We start from the raw sequence: 18,012 nt of genomic DNA, 5'->3' as shown, positions 1-18,012 counted from the left end.
CACTTAAAATATCAATCGCTATTTAAACTTGGTGGAGTTAAACTGGTRTAATTCTGCTGTACAGAACGACTTCAGCATCTGCAATTCCACTCTATTTATAAACTAGATGACAAGTTGAGCACTGGTTTTAGTTATTCTACTTATTAATCTTTCCACCTAATCCAAAAAAATGCCCTCCAAAGAAATGTTGAGCTTTGTGCTCAGTTAAAAAGGGTAAATCACCTACTTTACAGAGAACTTAACTGCACCCTTACAGATTCAGATGAATCAAAGATACAGATGATACAGCAATATGTAGAGACAAAAAGGAAAACAGCCTTAATCATAGAGAATGAAACACAACTTTACTCCAAAAGGCAGCTACAAGATATTTATGCAGTCCCGTGATTTATTTGTTACAGCTAAAAGTTTCCAGTATGCACCAATCAGTAAGAGTCACTTTTGAAAGCTACACTTAGTGATCTGCTGCCTGCAAAGCATTCAAATTTACAGTCTTAAATGACTCATTTTAACAAAGGATTTGGATATCTTTCTAAGCAATATTGGTCAGCGTTGGCCTCTATGATCTTGGAAGTCTTTTCAAACCTAAAAGAATCTGTGATTTTCTTGAGTTCTGAATTCACATCGATCAGCATGCAGTATTTAGGAAAGTCAACTCTATTTGGCATCTCCCAGATTTAAACAATATTAACAGCAAAAAATAATCTTACTTCTCCTAGCCTTTCATCAGCATCCTTTGCACCAAATAGTCCACATAACTGCCCACTGGAYCCTTTGTACAATGGCAACACTCATTTGACACAACTGCTGAAGGTGTAATTCAAAACATAGGAATTTCAAAGTGAAAATATACAAGTTTAACCTTCTCTTCTGAAAATAAAGCTGTCAAAACCCAGACAAAGCGAGTTCTCAATATCAGAAATATTTCAGTGTTTATTTCACTTTTAGCATCCTGAGTGATAATACAACATAACTGACAAAATCTATAGCCTTGGAAATAAAAACACCTAACTGTAGTACAAAAGGTGGYGCATAAAAGTGTAGCAGCATTTTTCTTATGGCAGCATTAATGTCTACCATGAAATGAACTAGCAGTGTGTCTGCCTACTAGTAATGAACTTAGAGTTAAGCAACATGCTTAACCAGATTTAACCAATAGCTAGCAGGCAGAAGTTAAAAATTTTGTAGAATACTGTGACTCGTATTACCTACCCCTCAAARTGGGAGTCAGTCAGGCTGTGCAAGTGAGCAATAGCCACCTGGTTASCAGCAACCCTTCAGTGCAACCAGGTGGCTGTTGTCTGGTTATTCATCCATTTTGGCATCACAGTAGAAATGCACAGCACACAGCATGCGCTGCAAAATTCAGACTGAAAATGTAGATGAGGTCTGATGTTGATGCAAGCCCTAAGCTTTTTGTATAAAGGATACATATGCTTAGTACAACTAATCGGGATTCTCAAAGGGGTTTTCTAATGCACCCMTTTTACCAGAGCAGATAAACACACAAGTATTTAAAAGAGCTGTTTGGAAACTGAATAATCCCATCAATAGAAAATACATAAGCTGGTCTGTGGTTCAAAATGCAAGTTTAATTTATGAAATTCACTTTACAAGAAGTTCAAATAATTCTACAGCAAGATACAACCCTTTCTCCTGCCTCCCCTCCCACGGCTATAGAGTACAATAGCTTACAGGGTAATTGGGTGTGAAGATTTTGCAGACAGCACTCATCATGCAGGTGAGTGAACACACAGCATAAAAATCAGTTCAAGAGAAAAATTAACTTACTCTAAGTTAGTATTTCAACGTTTTGCAATAGCCATATTGAACTATAATATCATTCCCATCCTAGGGGTACAGAAAAACCAATTTGAACAGTAGCTTTTTGTTACTATCTTGAATAGTCTTTAGAAGCCGAATCACAGAAAACCAGGAAATTAATTTAAATAAGAATAAGCATCTTTTTGATGACTGTATTATTTTCACACAAATAAAGACAATCTTTGTAGGGGACTACATTTTTTGGTTGATCCAAAGGAAGCTACCTATTGAGAAATTGCAATTGTATCGCTTTAGCAGGAGTAAGATTGCAGCGACATCAGCCCTGGTAAGCAAGGCAGAGCTGAAGAGCAATTCACCTGTGAATACCTGAAAAGGGCTACTAAACGTAAAAATGCTTACTTAAGGGATATCCCTTAATTGTTTAGAAWCGATGGGATAGTTATTCAAATAGGGGGAACAGTGTTTAGCTGCTTGTTTTCAGTACAAGAAAGATGCTCCATAATGATTTTTAGCTCATATATGGGGTGGGGRGAAATGCTTCAGCTGTGAAATAGCATGCTAGGCTCAAAAATAAAAATAAACAATAAACAGACGGAGAGGAGGGCTGCAGCTTGAAATACTTGACTACTAATATCCAGCATGCCATTCCAGGGAGTCCCAGAGTGGTTTTTAAGCCTCTTGCCCATCCTCATAAAGAAAGGCGGGCGGCAGGACTAATCAATATCTTGCAACCCAGCTGTGACCTGACAAATAAAGAAGTCAAGGAAAAAAAAAAAAATCCCACCGATGATCTCGGTAATTTAGCATTCGGAAGACAGCAACATCTGGGCTCAACTCCAGATGGGACGGAGCGGCCCCGCGCTCTCGGCTCGCCACAGCGCTGCTACACACACACATACACACACACAAAGGAGGGCTGCGCGCTCCTCCCGCTTTTCTCCAACACGAACAACTCCGCGTTCAAACGCGACGTAAACACACGGAGAGCTGCCTACTACGCCGGCAGGTCCGTACAACAGTTCAGCTATGTCCGTGTCAGAGAGGGCTATTGTCCGGGACGAGCGGCCGGCGCTCACCGGGTGTTGGCGTAGGCGGCGCCAAGAAAAATAAAATCAACGCGAGTCTCTCCGATCACTCCGCAAGCCAAACCCGCGRGCTTCAGAGCCCTGCACCGGGCACAGGGGAACAAACAAGCAAGGCAGCGAGGCTTCCACAAGCGACACTTTGTTTCCAGCGAAGCAGCGACAAAACCCCCGACGCGCGAACAATGCCCGCGGCTCCGCTCCCGCTCCTTCCCGGGCCGCCGCCGGACCCCGCGTCCCACCGGGTCGCCGCTCCCAGCGGTTTGTTTTCAGGCTGCTTTGTTCCCCGTGAAACGCCAGCCTTTCACCCAGCGCAGGTGGGGAGAACCGAGCGCCCGCCTCGGAGACGGCCCCTGCCCCATCCCCTGGCAGCGGGGGGAGACGCCGGAGCCGCGGCTCGGGCATCGGCAGCCCTTTGTTGTGCCCCGGGGACGGGGCCGCTCCCCCGCGCCCTGGCGGGACCTCGGCCCCCGGGTCGCTGCGCTGACAAGCGCAGGGCGCTGCCTTGGTTCCCGGGGGAAGCGGCAGCAGCGCCCCGCGGGGCGAGCCCGCTCTGCCCGGGATGCGCTCCCCGCCGGCAGCGCCGCTCCTCGCCCCCGCGCTGCCCCGCTCGCCTTCTTTCACTCACCCACGCCGTACTTCTCGTGCTCCGTGGGTATCCACATGCTCGCGGCGTGCRAGCGCCCGCTCCCCCGCCAGCCCCTCCGCCGGGAGCGGCGGTGGCCGGCAAGCGCGTCCGCTGCCCGGGGCTCCCGCCGCGCTCAGCCGCGGCTGCCYGGCCCCGGCGGCGAAGGCATTGTTCGGGCGGGCGGACTGACAGAGGCGCGCTCGCTGCCAGCCACTTATATTCCCCGTCCCGCTGCACGCCGGGGAACGTAGTGCCTCGATGCGGCCGCGCCCCTCGTCGCCCGTGGCCGCGGGAGAGACTACCAGCCCCGGCTGGCCCCGCGCTCCCCGCCGGGGCGGAGCGGGGCGGAGCGCGGCTCCCGGGGCCGCCCCGCGCGGGGCGGGCGGAGCGGCGACGGCGGAATAGCCGCGGAATGGCCGCGTCCCGCGGGGCTCCGAGGCCGCCAGCGCGGGGAGGTGAGTGCGCTGCGGGAGGCATGGGGGTGTCACACTGCCCTCCCCCGCTCCCTTCCGCTCCGCCATCCCGGCTCGGACGGTGGGACGGGGCTGGCGCAGCCATCCCTGGCGTGGGGAGCGGCGGACACGTGTGGGGCAGCCGGAACGCCAGGGCCCGCTGCGGTGGGGGCTCGCCTGTCGCCCGTCAGAGCGGGGTTCCGCGGACAGCCCCGCACCCGCCTACCGCTGCTTATAGGAACCTGAATCGTTCTGGTCCTACTGATGCCAGTCCTTCCGCGTTTGGCTCTGGGAACTGTGGGGACAGGGAGAGTTTCCAACAGCGAGTCGAGGTGGAGAGGGAGTTGGTGCCGGCAGCGTGCCAGAGTGGTGGGACGTGGAGCTGATGCTCCGGGGGGCATTTTGGCTTCTCACGTAAATCTGTTTGTCAATACACACATAAACAGAGATAATGCAAAGCAGGCGGTACACAGCGAGGAGCACAAATGGACTGTGGGGAATTACTGCARGGATAAACCAGGTACCGTAAGCAGCGGGAACAGCAGGGTTTGTGTCCTTGTCCAAAGTCTGTATGTCTGTGCTCTTCTAGAAGGAGCTTAGCTAGAGCTCACCGTAGGAAAACTGCAAGAAATCCTGAGGCTGAAATGGTCCTTTTAAGAGAAACCTGGGTGTGGAGAGGCAGGTGCAAGAGCTGGCGTGATATCTTGTGGTCCTGTGGAAAGGCACAAACAGAAAAAAGGGAAAAAATATTATGGTAATGATGCTGCTCTGCTGGCCTTACCAGATACAAGTTTTCTCTTAGGTGAATATGTCTGCTTTTAGAAAAGTGTTCTCCAATCAAATCATGATTCTGAAGTGTTATCTAGAGAATTTATGGGTTTATTTGGTTTGATCTGAATGGAAAAAATAGTTTCATGTTTTCACATTTAAGAGAAGAAAGTAGCTCTCAGTTCAGGTTGGCTTTTAACTTCTGCTGTCAGGTCACTAATAGTGTGAAGGACACAATGAAAGGAAGTCATGTGCAAGCAGGCAGTTTCAAACCTAGAGTCAGAGCATACTTATTCCGTGTTTGGGCCTTTGATAGTGAGTGCTCTTTTAAATGACATTTGTGTTGTTTCTCTAGTATGTCTGTCCCCTTATTCTGTTCATAAAAGTAATAGCAATATATGGTAGTAGTTAAAGCAGTACTCTTGCTTTATTTCTGTGATGCAGTATGTTGACACAAACCTTGTACATGAAAAGCCGGACCCTTTTAGAGCATTAGCACTGGTGTGATTGCACCCGGAGGCAAAACTGTGCTGTTTTAACTATTGAAAAGGACATGTGCCTGTGTCTGTGCAACTCTTCGGGGTACACGTAGGTCTGTGAACTATTAGAGTTGAAGAGGTTACCCTGAGGTTTTCTCAGGTACCTCTTGTAAAGATGTTGGCACCAGTCCAAAGGAGAACAAGTTTTATTCCATGGAAATTCAAAGGCCTGTTGTGTTGTCTATGTACAGAGCACAAGCACTCATTAGTGGACTTTCCCAAGGTTTTTTTGGGCTCAAGTGCTTTTGAATATATGCTGCTGAGGTGTACCATGCCCGAGCACAGTGTGTTATTCTGGTTCCTTCCATATCTCTCTCATATCCCATTTTTAAGAATATTTCTGTTTACTGATGGGTCTTGCACATGTCTACTTCTTCCTATTCTACCTAGAGAATACTCCAGTGAAAGCTGTTTTGTTTCTGATAGTACAATAATACTTGTTCRTGTTTAATCTTCCACTTTCCTTGTTATTTGTTGTTTCTTTTATACTGAAAAGTCCTTAACCAAATAAGTAGTGAACGAGATGCCTTCCCATTCCCTGGATCCTTATACTGCCCCTCCTGTTCAGATCAGACTGAGTGCACAACCACAGCACGCGTGGTTGTGGATGGGGAGCTGCTGGCTGCCCATGTCCATGGGTGACAACTCAGCAAGGTGACAGAGCAGCCATTGCCTGGAGCACACAGCTGCCTCTTCTCATCTCTGCCTTCACAGGAGTCYCTCACACCTTAGCCTGATGAGCAGCCCACACGTATCTGCCCATTTCTGTTTCATGGCTTTAGAGTTGATATCCTGCTCAGTACCCTTTCTTAAAAACCCGCACCMGTTCCAAATAATCACACATGTGGTTGCATCCGCAGTTGTTTCCCCACAGGGCAGTTTGAAGCATCCAGAATACCACTGGTGATCTGTTTTTCAGGTTAAATTTTTGTGCACTGCAGAGGATTTCAATACCTGAGGCTTCTACCGTACTACAGATTTTGGAGAGAGAGAGAATAGATTCCTTTTACTAATAGGCCTTATAGGCTCTGTAAAGAATCTTGGTTTGATGCAGATTAATCATTGTGAACTGAACAATTAGCAATTACACCTGGAATTCAGGTTCACTGGTTAATTCTGGAAGTGCAACATAATTTWTTTTAATGTGACTACAAGAATGGATCTCTTAATGCAGTACTATTTTAAAATGTTTTAAGAGTCTTTTTTGTGATTTTTATTTAAAAATGCGGTCTCAAAGTAATTTTAAACATTTACGTGGTAAGCAAATGGATTTTAGGAGGACTGGAAAGTACTAAATTATTTTTGGTAAAATCACCTTTTATGTGCTTCTCTGATTGAAAATTAAAAAGGCAAAATCCTTTCATGTAACAGTTGCAGTAATATTTTAGTGATTTTAGCCTTCACAGCACATTTCTTAAATAACTGACGATGGAAGAATATACAAGTGAAACAAAATATTTCATTAAACAGGTCATAATGGCTTAATAAAATATGTGATGGATTGTATTGGTTGGTAATAGAGATCTGAAGTGCCTGTGATTCCTGTCATAATTTTACAAATATTTGTGTTGCAAGTGTACAGTGTGTTTTATCTGAAGACAAGGGARCATCCCAACACTTCAGCATGAATGCATGATTTCTGTTAGCACGAGGCATAGAATATGTTGTATTCCCCAAAAATACCCAATAAAGTCTTTGGTTTGCCCTGAATTCAGGAAACTTTCATAGCTTAAAAGTAAAGATGGATGGCTGTTATCTTTGTGTTTCATTCTAGCAATCTAAGTCAATTCTTGCCTGCTCACTAGCAAGTAAAAGCTCTGATACATGAACAAACTACCGTGTATCAGCTCCTTTTGGCACAGTTCATTTAGAAGTGAGCTRCTTCAGGCTGCCTGGTGAGCACATACATAGCTTAAACGTAACTACTTTGCATGTTAAAACCTTCAAGTTCTTTGAAATCTGCTCAGTCTTTCTGTTACCTGCAGTGGAGTAAGGGCGAGTGGTGTTTCATCAGTCCTCAGATGTCCATCAGTCCTTTAATTTATCTGTCCAAACAGACTTCATAACTTTTTGCAGCCCCGTGTGCTTCCTTCCACCATGTCCTGTCTTGAAACCTCTCCTAGAACTCTGTGTCTTTGTGTGGCCATCTGCATCCTAAAACTGCAGTTGTTCCCAGCCTATCTCGGAGATTTTTGCTTCATGTTCTCACCCACAAAYTCCCAGCAGGCTGAAAACAGGAGAAAAGCCTGAAAGCATTTGAATGTCTTTCTGTGAGYTTTTTAAAGTAGCTTTAAATATTGCATCAATAAAAGCCTCACGCATTGCAGGAAAGAACATGACATTGAAGAAGCAAGAGGGGAAAAATGTGGTAAATTTTGTACAACTTTAAAGCAGTTCTATGCCTGTGAAGAGACGGGCACATCATCCTGACCAGTGTCTCACTGAAGTCAGGGAAKTGTGTTTGTGAAAGTGGGTTCTTTGCAGAGTTGTTGTCTACACTCAATCAGTTCTTAATTACAGTCACTTGAATGGAAAAAGTCTAGCGTTCAATGACCTGATAATTGTTGTATTAAATAATGTATTAGTCAGTACCACTAAAACCACATAACCAGAGGAAATACTGGCATCCCTGCCTGTGGCCAGGGATGGGTTGTAACGAGATGCTCTTTTAGGTCCCTTCCAACCCAAACCATTTTATGATTCTATGATTCTGCTTAGCTTGCAATATAATGTGCACATTTTTGAACTATGCCAACCTGCTCCACAGTAGGGTTAGGTAAGTGGGAGCATGCTAGCCCCCAGTTTAGTAAGTCTTACTACTCAGTAAGAATATGCCAGATAATAAAGACTACAAATGTAGTGTGTGTGGCTGTGTAATTCAGTTTCATGTTAGGGAGTTTTTCTGCCCCCCTCGGTAGGGTGATCGATTTATGCCCCATAGTGTAAACAATAGCACTTATTTTGTTACTTCATTAAGAGTGCCCATATTTGATACCTTCAGTATGGTATGGAGTCAGGATTGCTCAGCTGGAGTCTGTTGATTTTTCAAAACATGTTACATGTCAGTTAAATGACTGCCAGCAAAATATGAATTAAATTAAAAAGCCATTGCCTTTGACTTGAGTTTTTTCTACAATCATCAGTAGATCATCAGTATACAGCAGTACCTGTTAACTTKTAATGTTTYAATAGGAARTGGTATGGCTACAATAGTCTGATCACTGGTCTCAAGTTCTGGTTTTCCAGCAGGTATTTCCATGATCACCACTTGTTTGCCATTGTGTCCTAATATTTTGCTACAGTAGACCTTTAAGTAAGAAATTGTAGCAGGTGTTTTGTCAGTGGCTTCAGTGGTCCTCAGACACCTGTCTGTTCTTTTTAATACATTTCAGCTGTGTTTCTTGAAACTTTCCTTTTGGTTTTTTGTTTTATTTTTTGCCTCATGTTTTCATTGGACCATGTCTTTCAAATGTCTTTTTTTAAAAAACTTTTGTGTATTTTTCTCCGATTTTTATGGCTCACAGACAATGACCAGTGTGAAATGGCCCAGCTGTTTCTATTTGATTCTTGCTCACTGAGATGTCATCTTCCCATTTGTCTTCAGTGAYTCTGTACCTGCAGAGTCTGCTCTGTGTAGTTGTAGCAGGTTAAACACCCWCTCTATATCCTTCTCATCTAAAGGCTTTATACCTTGATATGCATCTGTTTCAACCTCATGATTTTTTGTGGCATTTTGTGGCTCTGTTCAYCTGAACAAATAATAAGGCACAGTAGATAAAGGTGCCACAGTCCCTGCAACTATACTGCATGGTTTGACATTTCTGCTTTGGATTGCATGAACTCARTGCTCCCACACCAAAAAGCCCCTTGGTTTAGACCCAGGCATTTCTGTTAAGTTTTGGGATGTGTTTTGGATGTGTCTGGACTCCGGACAAATCCAGTTCACACACTCCAAAGCTGATCTCTAAACCCAGCCAACACACAAAGCAGCTGGAGAGAGATCAGGGGCTGCAAGACTCCTGTGTGGGTCAGAGCTGTGCTGAGGTGTGACAGGGGGAACACGGCTGTGGGCAGCATAGGAATGCTTGGCATAGCACCCTCCCATCCGATGAGCAGAACCTCTGCCAAAGTTCATGGCATGCGCCCCAGATCAGGCCTGTCAGTCCCATGGTGGAAGTGCACAAGGCTCACAATATAAAACCAGGAATGGCTATGAAACAAATGTGTGCAGTTCRAAATGATGCTGCTGTCTGAGAAGCATCTTGCTAGCATTTGTCTTGACCAGTGTGCCAGCACTGAATTTTATTATGACTCCATAATGCCTGAATAAATGAGGTAGAGCTTTTTCTCTGAAGACTGGTATGTAACAGAAAACATCCTGCTGGAGSTTTTAATTTGATTTTGTCTTATATGGGATGAAAACATGCAGTCTGTGTTATTACTGTACTAATTTAATGTTCAGGAGCCTGCATGTATTTATACAGTTAGCAAAATGTTGCCTGAAAAATGTAAACAACTTGTATCACTAATTATAACATTCCAATTCTGTTTCTTGAGGAAATTAATCTCAGTTATTGTATCATCCATGTCCATGAGCTACATGAGCAATATCTGTTAGTAAGCACATATATACTTAAGAAATCAAGTTGTATGTCATGTGTTTAATGGATGTGTGGAGGATAAGAAGCATCACAAAAGTATTTATTTCAAGCTCTGGTACAAAGTCAAAATGCAGAAATATTATATAGCCTGCTGTGAGATGTCCCTCACAGAAATGCGCACACAGAGATATTATATAGCCTGCTGTGGGATCTGTAAGACATCAGTATTTGAGCTCTGACTTAAAAATACTTTCTTCTGAAAATAATTTTCAAAAATCTATGTGTAGAGAGTATAAATAGTGCATTATTTCAAGTACAGTCAAAGCTTTGTTTTCCTGAATCATGGTATCAGTTAGTCTGAACTATGCTGATCCACATCGCTGCATACTATAGTGAACTTCCCTTTTGAGCCACTGGTTTTTTCCAGTTTGAATACCAGTTTATGGAGGTTTTATTCTAAAAGTAGAAACAAGTTATTTTGCTAGTCTCCATCTGGAAAAGCTCCAGTTCACTGAGAAAGCAGCAACAGATCACAGAGATTCTAACAGCACAGGACCTCTTCCTCATACTGATTCTTCATTAAGTACAAAATTCACTTAAACAATTCATCCTTGAAGGCTTTCTGTGTGTCAGGAAGCTAAGTCAGAATATCTGAGAGAGATTTCAGCCTGTTCTGTCGGTATGAAACACAACATACACAAGGATACCAGAAACAAGGCCCCTCAGAATGCCCTTTGAGTTTAGCTGTAAATTAGCTGTAATTTATATGAGTCTGAAAAAAAAATTAAGTGACATTTCAAATAAAAGTTTCACATTATTTGTAGTTGTTTTTCTCAAATAGTTGCCTTTTTCAAGGGAAGTCTACCAGTGGAAAAGTTGTAAACCCTGAGATGTAAACATTTTAGTTAGCAGCATGATAGAAATTCCCATTGTAATCACATGGSGGTGTCTTATAGAAACTGCTAAAGCAGGCTTTATTTTATTAAGGTAAATCACACAGCCTTTCCTTTAGTTACAGAGTGTAAAGTAATTGTTCAAAAAGACCAAGAGGAAATTCTTTTGACATGAAAAGGATAAACATGCTTGGAAATTGAATCCTGTTAGAGGAAAAAAACAGGTGACAAGAAAAGGAAAATCCTTGTAATAAAGCATTWTTGATCACTACTAAATGACCATGATAAAAAGTCGAGAGTAAAGTAATTAACCTGCTTTACATAGCAATGCTGGCATAAAAGTTATTTGGCTCAACACAGTATTTGTTAAAGACACTGAAAAGATAAATGGTAGCAATGAAGTATTACTGTCCATATTRACCACATTGGTAAGATCCGTTCTTTCTGGGAGAGCGAAGTCACAGACACAGTAATGTAAAGTAAGACATGCCTGTTTGCAGCTTGCTACTCTTTGCAGAGGGTTAAGCAGAGCAGTGGCATTGGGCACATACACAAATACTACATTTGCATATACATTTTTTTTACTTGTGATACCTTCCAGTATGTATTTTTTAAAGTTTTTAAATRGCGGTCTAGATCATCTTGGCACTAATTGTACTTCTGTTTGTTTTTTTTTTAAAGGAGGTTTCATGTGAAAATAGCTGAAATTCAATCTTTAAACCTTACATTTAAACAGCATTGTTTATACCTTATTATGATGTCTTTGGTATGCTTTTGTTAAACAGAGAAAAACTGCAAATTTTTATTTGATGGATTTGGGTGATAACTACAAGAGAAAAATCTGGATGGTCACTTTAGTCCTTCCATTTCAAATTCTGGTGTTGGCTATTTTCTTCCTCTTCTTTATAACTAAACATTCTGAATTTCAGGCTACATAATAACTTCATCTTTCCAGAGAATAGGGTAGGGTTTAATCATTGCTTCTAATACCTCATTTTAGTACATCATATGGATCTCGGCTCTCCATGTCTACCAAGTCATGTGATCACACTAAACAAGGAAAGGTATACAGTAATTATGTTTAACACCACTCATTCAGAGAAGCTCCAAAAAGCATAATAAAATTATTCAGTATATAATTCTGATAAATATTGTTTCATATTTGTGAGCAAAATATCAAACCTGAATTTAGTTAGACTGATAAAAGTCTGCACCATTTACTCAGGAATGAAGCATTGTGTAGCTCTKAGCTTGCAATAGAACCTGCTGTAGTATGTTAAATATTTATAAATTGCGTATTAAGATCAATACTTAAATATTGCTATGAATACTTAATTAGGGTCATTTTCATTAGTGTGTGTGTGGGCAGGCGTGTCCCCTCTGTGTGAGAACAGTGGGCTTGTTCTGTCTTTACGGATATGGGTGTTGGTCTGGGCTCAGTGAGAAAGACAACAAGCAGTGGCGTGTATCTGCTGCTGAACTGGGCAATAATGTAGTCTATTGTTTAAATATGATCTTGTTGGCTGGCACATTGGTTTTGTTTTATTAAAATTCCAGCACTTCACATTTTTATTAATTACTTTGCCAGTCCTATTCAGTTGTGTTCTGATGCCTGTGCTGCGGTACCCATAGCAACACTTGTTAATGCTAATGAAACTGCAACATCCTAAGCTCCCCGACAGAGCAGCCCTGTTAAATATGGCTATTAAGCACAGTTGTATTTCTGTTAGTTCCAGCTCCCAGCAGACACCCGCTCTATAGAAACTCTGTCTTGAGTTATTAGGATTCGGTAACTTACAGCTTTTCTTAAAACTGTCATTTGACTGGAATGAAATTCTCATATTCCTGGACAGCAAATGCTCCAGAATATGTACCGTTTCTGTGAAACTAACAAGCTTTAGCTATAGGATTAGGTGTTCTTTTGAAGTGCTCATTTGCATTCAATGAAAAACTGGGCACGGTTGAGACTGATTGATCTTGGGGGAAGCTACAGGATGTGCTGTCTCCTRGAGCGCATGGACATTTTAACTAAATATCATTCGTAGTGTGTTAACAAGCAGAAGTAATAGCTAAATAATTCCTCATTTACTCAGACTTAATTCAACTTAATAATAAGTACTTGAGGGCTTTAATATATTGAGATAGGAGATTATTATGTACATTGATTCTTCTTTCACTAAGAAACATCTTTGCMTGTAGTATTGGTGAGGACGATGACAGGGTGTTTTATTTTCATTATTCTGAGTTTTGGCTTTGAATACTGTTTATTTGGCAAGTCATTAGTCATCCATTTTTTATACTCTGGAAAACAAAGGAAAAATCCTGTAATCAGTACAAAATTGCTTCCAAGAATATGACCACAAATTAGGGAATGCTGCTGTGCCAACAAATAGATGCTGCAGTGCCAAGGCTGCAAAATGGGGAAGCTGTCATGTGTGTATTTTGAGTGTTAAGCTGGTCCTTCTTGATACTCTTTTATTAGCTCAAAAAAAATTAATYCCAAAACAAAGCTTTAAAACTACTCATTTCCTAAGGAGTTTTAAATGTAACACTGTTTTGTGCAGAATTACCTATAGGAGTCCAGGTTGGTTCCCCAAGGTACTCTGTGTGGGGGTTTGGTCATTTTGATAGCTAAATGGTTTTGCCATGTAATCAATGTGAACCTGGGGGGAGGGTGCCCAGCCTTTTTGTTTCCCATTTGGCATCTGTTGTGCTGTTGGTGTGGAATGCCAGGTTTGCTAGGTGTCTGTTGTTTTCCTGTCATTTTTTTCTCCCCTTTGTTCTTTGCATGTCTAAAAACCTGTATTTTTGCTCATTGTTTGGACTCCTGTATTCACCTGTGTGTCTTTGTTGTGTTCACTTTTGTGTTAGGATCATTTCAGGTTCTTGTGCTAATCTCCTCATAATATTAACCAGCTGTATTAATGAGATAATAAACCAGATTTGTTGGTAATGAATTGATTCATTCAACTATTGGATTTAATTAGGAAGACACTTAACATTCCAGCAGATGTTCTTATTTTGTTTCATTATCCTTGTGTTAAACAACAGTGGGCTTATAAATATATATACTCTTCATGTGTATATTTACATCATAAAGTCTTTAGCCTAAAGTCTTGTTGCTGTGCCATAGACTACAAAAAATGACAGAAAACCTGTAAACRTGTCTAAAGCAAATGTTTGAATTCCTTTCTCATCATTTCAGTTTTCAGCAAAGTCTTGATTTTTCAAAGTATTCTTTCTTTAATAATAAATTGATTAATCCATTTTAAATTATACTTCTTCTTCCCTAGTTAAAAACTCTTGTCTTTGGTCTTACCTCCTTTYCCTCTGGTCTTGTGCCTCTCATTCCTTTTTATCTAGTAGCAAAGTTTCGAAATGAAGGGTGTGAGTGCCCTTCTCATCATTCCCTGCAGGCTAGTGGAGGGAGTTCCTCAGCTTGCTGGTTGCCTGCTGGAAGGGTCTGCTGCTCCCTGAGCTCTGGCACTCTAAGGCACAGCTCCAGGTTGCACCTCRGAGCCAACCCATGTGAGTGAAGAGTTCTAACAGTGAAGTTGCTTCATTTATCGGGACCCCAGTACCTCCATCTTCTAGTTAGAGAATGTAATTTATGCAGCAGTGAGTGCWCCATTTGTCCCCAGAGCTAGTCAGAGCACATAGTTCAGATGTGCARCCAAGCAGAATTGAGCACAAGAGCTCCACAAGAGCTACAATTTGGTGTGTTGTGTGTGCCTGTGCTGACAAGAGTGGATTTTGCAAACTGAGGCCAGTGCTGGGTGTCCTTGTTAGGAAGCAGTGATAAAATCTTAGTGGTTTCTTTCCCTTTGTATGTAATGTCTTTGAAGAAACATTGCACACTGTGGCATTCTTATGGTAAAATTATATGAGAYAGCTGAAGCTGTAAAGCTGAGAAGACAGGAGGAAGCTGAGAGGAAGGTTCTGTTTCACGTTACTGCTTCTCACTGTGTGCTCCTTAGTCTGCTCCTAAGCCCTTGGTGAATTCTTGTGTGAGCATTTTCAATATTCTTTTGCAAAAGGAAAGTAGTGGGTGGTTCTTTCTGGTAAAGAGTTGGATCGACTCATCAAAGGATTTTCCAAGCCTGGGAGCCAGCACAAGTGGAAAGRCAGTGGTAGATGGGAAGGAGTGGTAGGATGAGGTGGAGAAAGACAGAATAGTGAGACATCCCTGTGCTTCTTGGTGGCAGCAAGCTGTTACACTGGCTAAACTCTCTCTGAGGACTTTGCCTTTCAAAACTCCCATTCGAATGCTGAATCTTTCCTTCCTTTTCTTTCTGAGGATAATATCTATTGTATTGGCCATAAAATTGCATGGCATATTGCTTTGTGATAATTGCATGTGTGATTGTGCAGGTGGAGTACATTGCCTGTTCTGCTGYACTCTGTGTTATAACTGTGTGGGTGTAACGTTTACTTAATTGTGCAAATGAACATTGGTTTTGGGTTGAGAATAATTGTATTTGAAAGTAAAAATGTTCCAGTAAGGAAAATTAATCCATTTTCATCTTGTTGCTTCATTGATGGTGAAGATTAACTAGTCTATGACAATTCTTAAAATAAAATAAAGCCATATAATTTCCATAACAGGCTGCCTTTTTTTTTAATTTCCTTTTTTTTCACTGTTGTGATGGTGTGTACAGCCCCTGTGCAGGGATCAGAAATCCATTACACCGGGTATCCTATGGGTGCTTATAGCAAAAAACAATGCTTATTCTACTTTTGAAAGTAAATTGCTTTCAAAGTATTAATTTTATTTTCCACTGAAGAATTTGGTATACTTCTTATTCTTTGTTTTCAAAGAATATATTCCTCTTCTTTCTACTAATCTACATTTTTTAGCTCTGAAATAGCTGTTAAAGACTATGGGTTTATCTGTCCTGTTAAGGGTTGAACAACGTGGTGTCAACTGCGAGTTCTGTGACTGAGAGAAGGATTTTCTTAGTTCTGAGTTTAGAGGACTTTCTGTGAAGCCTTTGGGATATCTGTTTGTGTAACAGTCATGCTGTTTGTCTATTAGGCAGAAGAAAAAAGCTCAGTGGTGACATGATTCATCCAAAACTTAGTGGATGGATTTTATAGGGCTCTCTTCTCTTAGGGAGTCTCATGAGTCCTGTGCTGTTCACGACAGATATGAATAGGAAGGGTGAAATTTTGCTGTTAACATGTTTTTTTTCCCAAGTGATAAGCAGGAGTACAAATTCAGAGTAACACACAGGAGTGAACMCACCAAGAATATGGCCTCTGTCTTGTACATTAACACCTGATCCACAGCTTATGAGACTTTGAATTACTGGAGATAATTCAGTGTTAATTTAGTGATCTTAAAAGCAAGCAAAGTACTAGAAATAAAATAGAAATAGAGGGGATATAGGAAAAAAAAAACTGTGTTATTTAGAAATATATTTTCTTCCACTCCTGGGCATTTTCAAGCTACCTCTTAACCATAGCACATGAAGAAGGGTAGAGTAGAACTAGCCAAGAGTTGAACCAGTACATCAAGGAATGGAGACCATTAGGAGAACATGGAAAGTTGCTGCAAGTTTTTGTAGATGTTGAAAGACCAATAATTTCAAATAGTGCAGAAATAAATCAATAGAGAAAAAAAATTGCTGCTAAACTGAGGTGCTCATAAAGCCTTTGACTTAAAACTCTCTACTTTCAGACTTCTGGAAGACTAATCTATTTGTGTGATTACTGTTTGTTTGCCCGGTTTTTATACCGTTCCTTTGTAATTGTTTCTTGCCCTTGTCAGCCAGGGCACAAGCATTGGGAGGTCTTTATCTGTCCCTGTGAAGTCATTCTTGTTGCAGTAGATTCTAAGAGGAAAGCTTTCTACTTTTCCCTCATTTCCAARTGTCTCTGCATGTGGGAGTCTTGGAGTCTGAGAATGGATCTGAATGTTTTTATTGTGCTGTTAGCCCTGAGCTGTGCTTTAGTTAGCAGCTTTTATTCAGTACCTGTGGCCACTCTGCTCCAAATACAGAAAGAGAATTAGCTGCTTTTTCAGAGATTTCAATATTATGCTGAGATTTATTTGTACTGTTTTGAGATTTATGCTACGTTAGTCCAGTAAGTGCGCTAAAGGCTGTGCATCTTTGTTCAGCTCTGCATTTATTCTGTTGTTCAGTGTTTTTTGTAGATGAGTACGAAGATATTTCCATGGATTCTTTTTTGCCTTGCCTCCCCTTTTAAGTGCCTTCAAAAGAAATTGCATAACCTTCTGTAGTTGCCACACTGCTCCTGTAGTCTAAAATTATTCTCTAATAATAATATAAACTATTCTGTTTGGGCACAGAAAAAAAAAAGTCTTTACCCCAGTTTATTCCTTTCAGCAGCTCCTGACTACAGTTAAAGACTTAGCAGTTCTGTTTTCTCAGCCCAAGTGGTTCCTATTCACRAGTACTCTTGCTAAAAAACTGGATCAGCTCCTTGTCTAAGTTGAGTACCAGTTCCTGCCCTACACACCTATCTGTTGAAAGTTGATTTCTTGAGGCAGAAACGCACGTATTTATTTGGGTGTCTAAATGTTTAAATAGGTCATTGCAAGAGACCTACACCAAAAATGAACACAAAGCAGTTACTTTGCATCAACAATTGCAAAGGAAATTAAGTTCTACTTTTTTCAATAAACATGATTTACAGCTTCTTCAGGCAACAGAACTGACTGTAAGAATGGACAAACCTGGACTCTTGCAGGCACCATCAGTTTTGCTTGGGAGATCTGACACTTTCATGAGGATTCCTCTAGCACATAGTGTAGCAACTGCTGTTTTTAAAATGGGACAAAATTGAATGATTTCTGCAATGCCAGTTTAATAAAAAAATTTCTGGGGGAAGGGAATGGGCTGAAGTGCAGGTAGAATTATGAGAAGAAAAGTGTTAGATTGTGCACAGCAGTTGCATTGCTCCAGGTAATACCATGCTCTGTGTGCTGCCATCTTTCCAGAGTGCTTATCTTTTAAGATAAATTGAATTCAATGTAACCCACCCATCAGCCTTCAGTCAAGTCATTGCCTTTCGAGAAAGTTCTACTTTTCAAAAGTCCTAAGTGGAAGTCCCAACAGTTGTGCAGGACATATAATTCCAGGAGCAGCACAGAGCTGATCAAGCTGTGTTTGTTCTTGCACCCTTTCCCACCTGTGGCTTCCAGGAGCTCCAGCTTACTTACCCTCGGCACCCTGGGGCACCCTAACAGGAGCCATCAGCCTGTGCTGAGGCTGCTCTGGGGCACTGTGTGTCCATCCTG

The 18,012-nt window shown here is 41.7% G+C and overlaps 2 protein-coding genes across 2 annotated transcripts in view; one reads left to right on the top strand and one right to left on the bottom strand.

The window, feature by feature from the left end:
- LOC130585379 (dedicator of cytokinesis protein 4-like) overlaps positions 1 to 3,800 on the bottom strand; it is a gene marked incomplete at its 3' end in the record, with an annotated part of 94,281 nt that extends 90,481 nt beyond the window's left edge. The window contains exon 1 of the mRNA XM_057385846.1: positions 3,496 to 3,800. Within this exon, the coding sequence (XP_057241829.1) occupies positions 3,496 to 3,532 (37 nt within the window). The remainder of the gene's footprint in view (positions 1 to 3,495) is intronic.
- A 49-nt stretch (positions 3,801 to 3,849) lies between these two features.
- ZNF277 (zinc finger protein 277) overlaps positions 3,850 to 18,012 on the top strand; it is a 42,274-nt gene continuing 28,111 nt past the window's right edge. The window contains exon 1 of the mRNA XM_057385845.1: positions 3,850 to 3,950. Within this exon, the coding sequence (XP_057241828.1) occupies positions 3,908 to 3,950 (43 nt within the window). The 5' untranslated portion in view covers positions 3,850 to 3,907. The remainder of the gene's footprint in view (positions 3,951 to 18,012) is intronic.

This window comes from Malurus melanocephalus, unplaced genomic scaffold (genome assembly GCF_030028575.1).
Source record: "Malurus melanocephalus ecotype Western Australia unplaced genomic scaffold, MMel_1.1 scaffold_880, whole genome shotgun sequence".
NCBI lineage: Eukaryota > Metazoa > Chordata > Aves > Passeriformes > Maluridae > Malurus > Malurus melanocephalus.
This window is presented reverse-complemented; position numbering and strand designations above follow the sequence as displayed.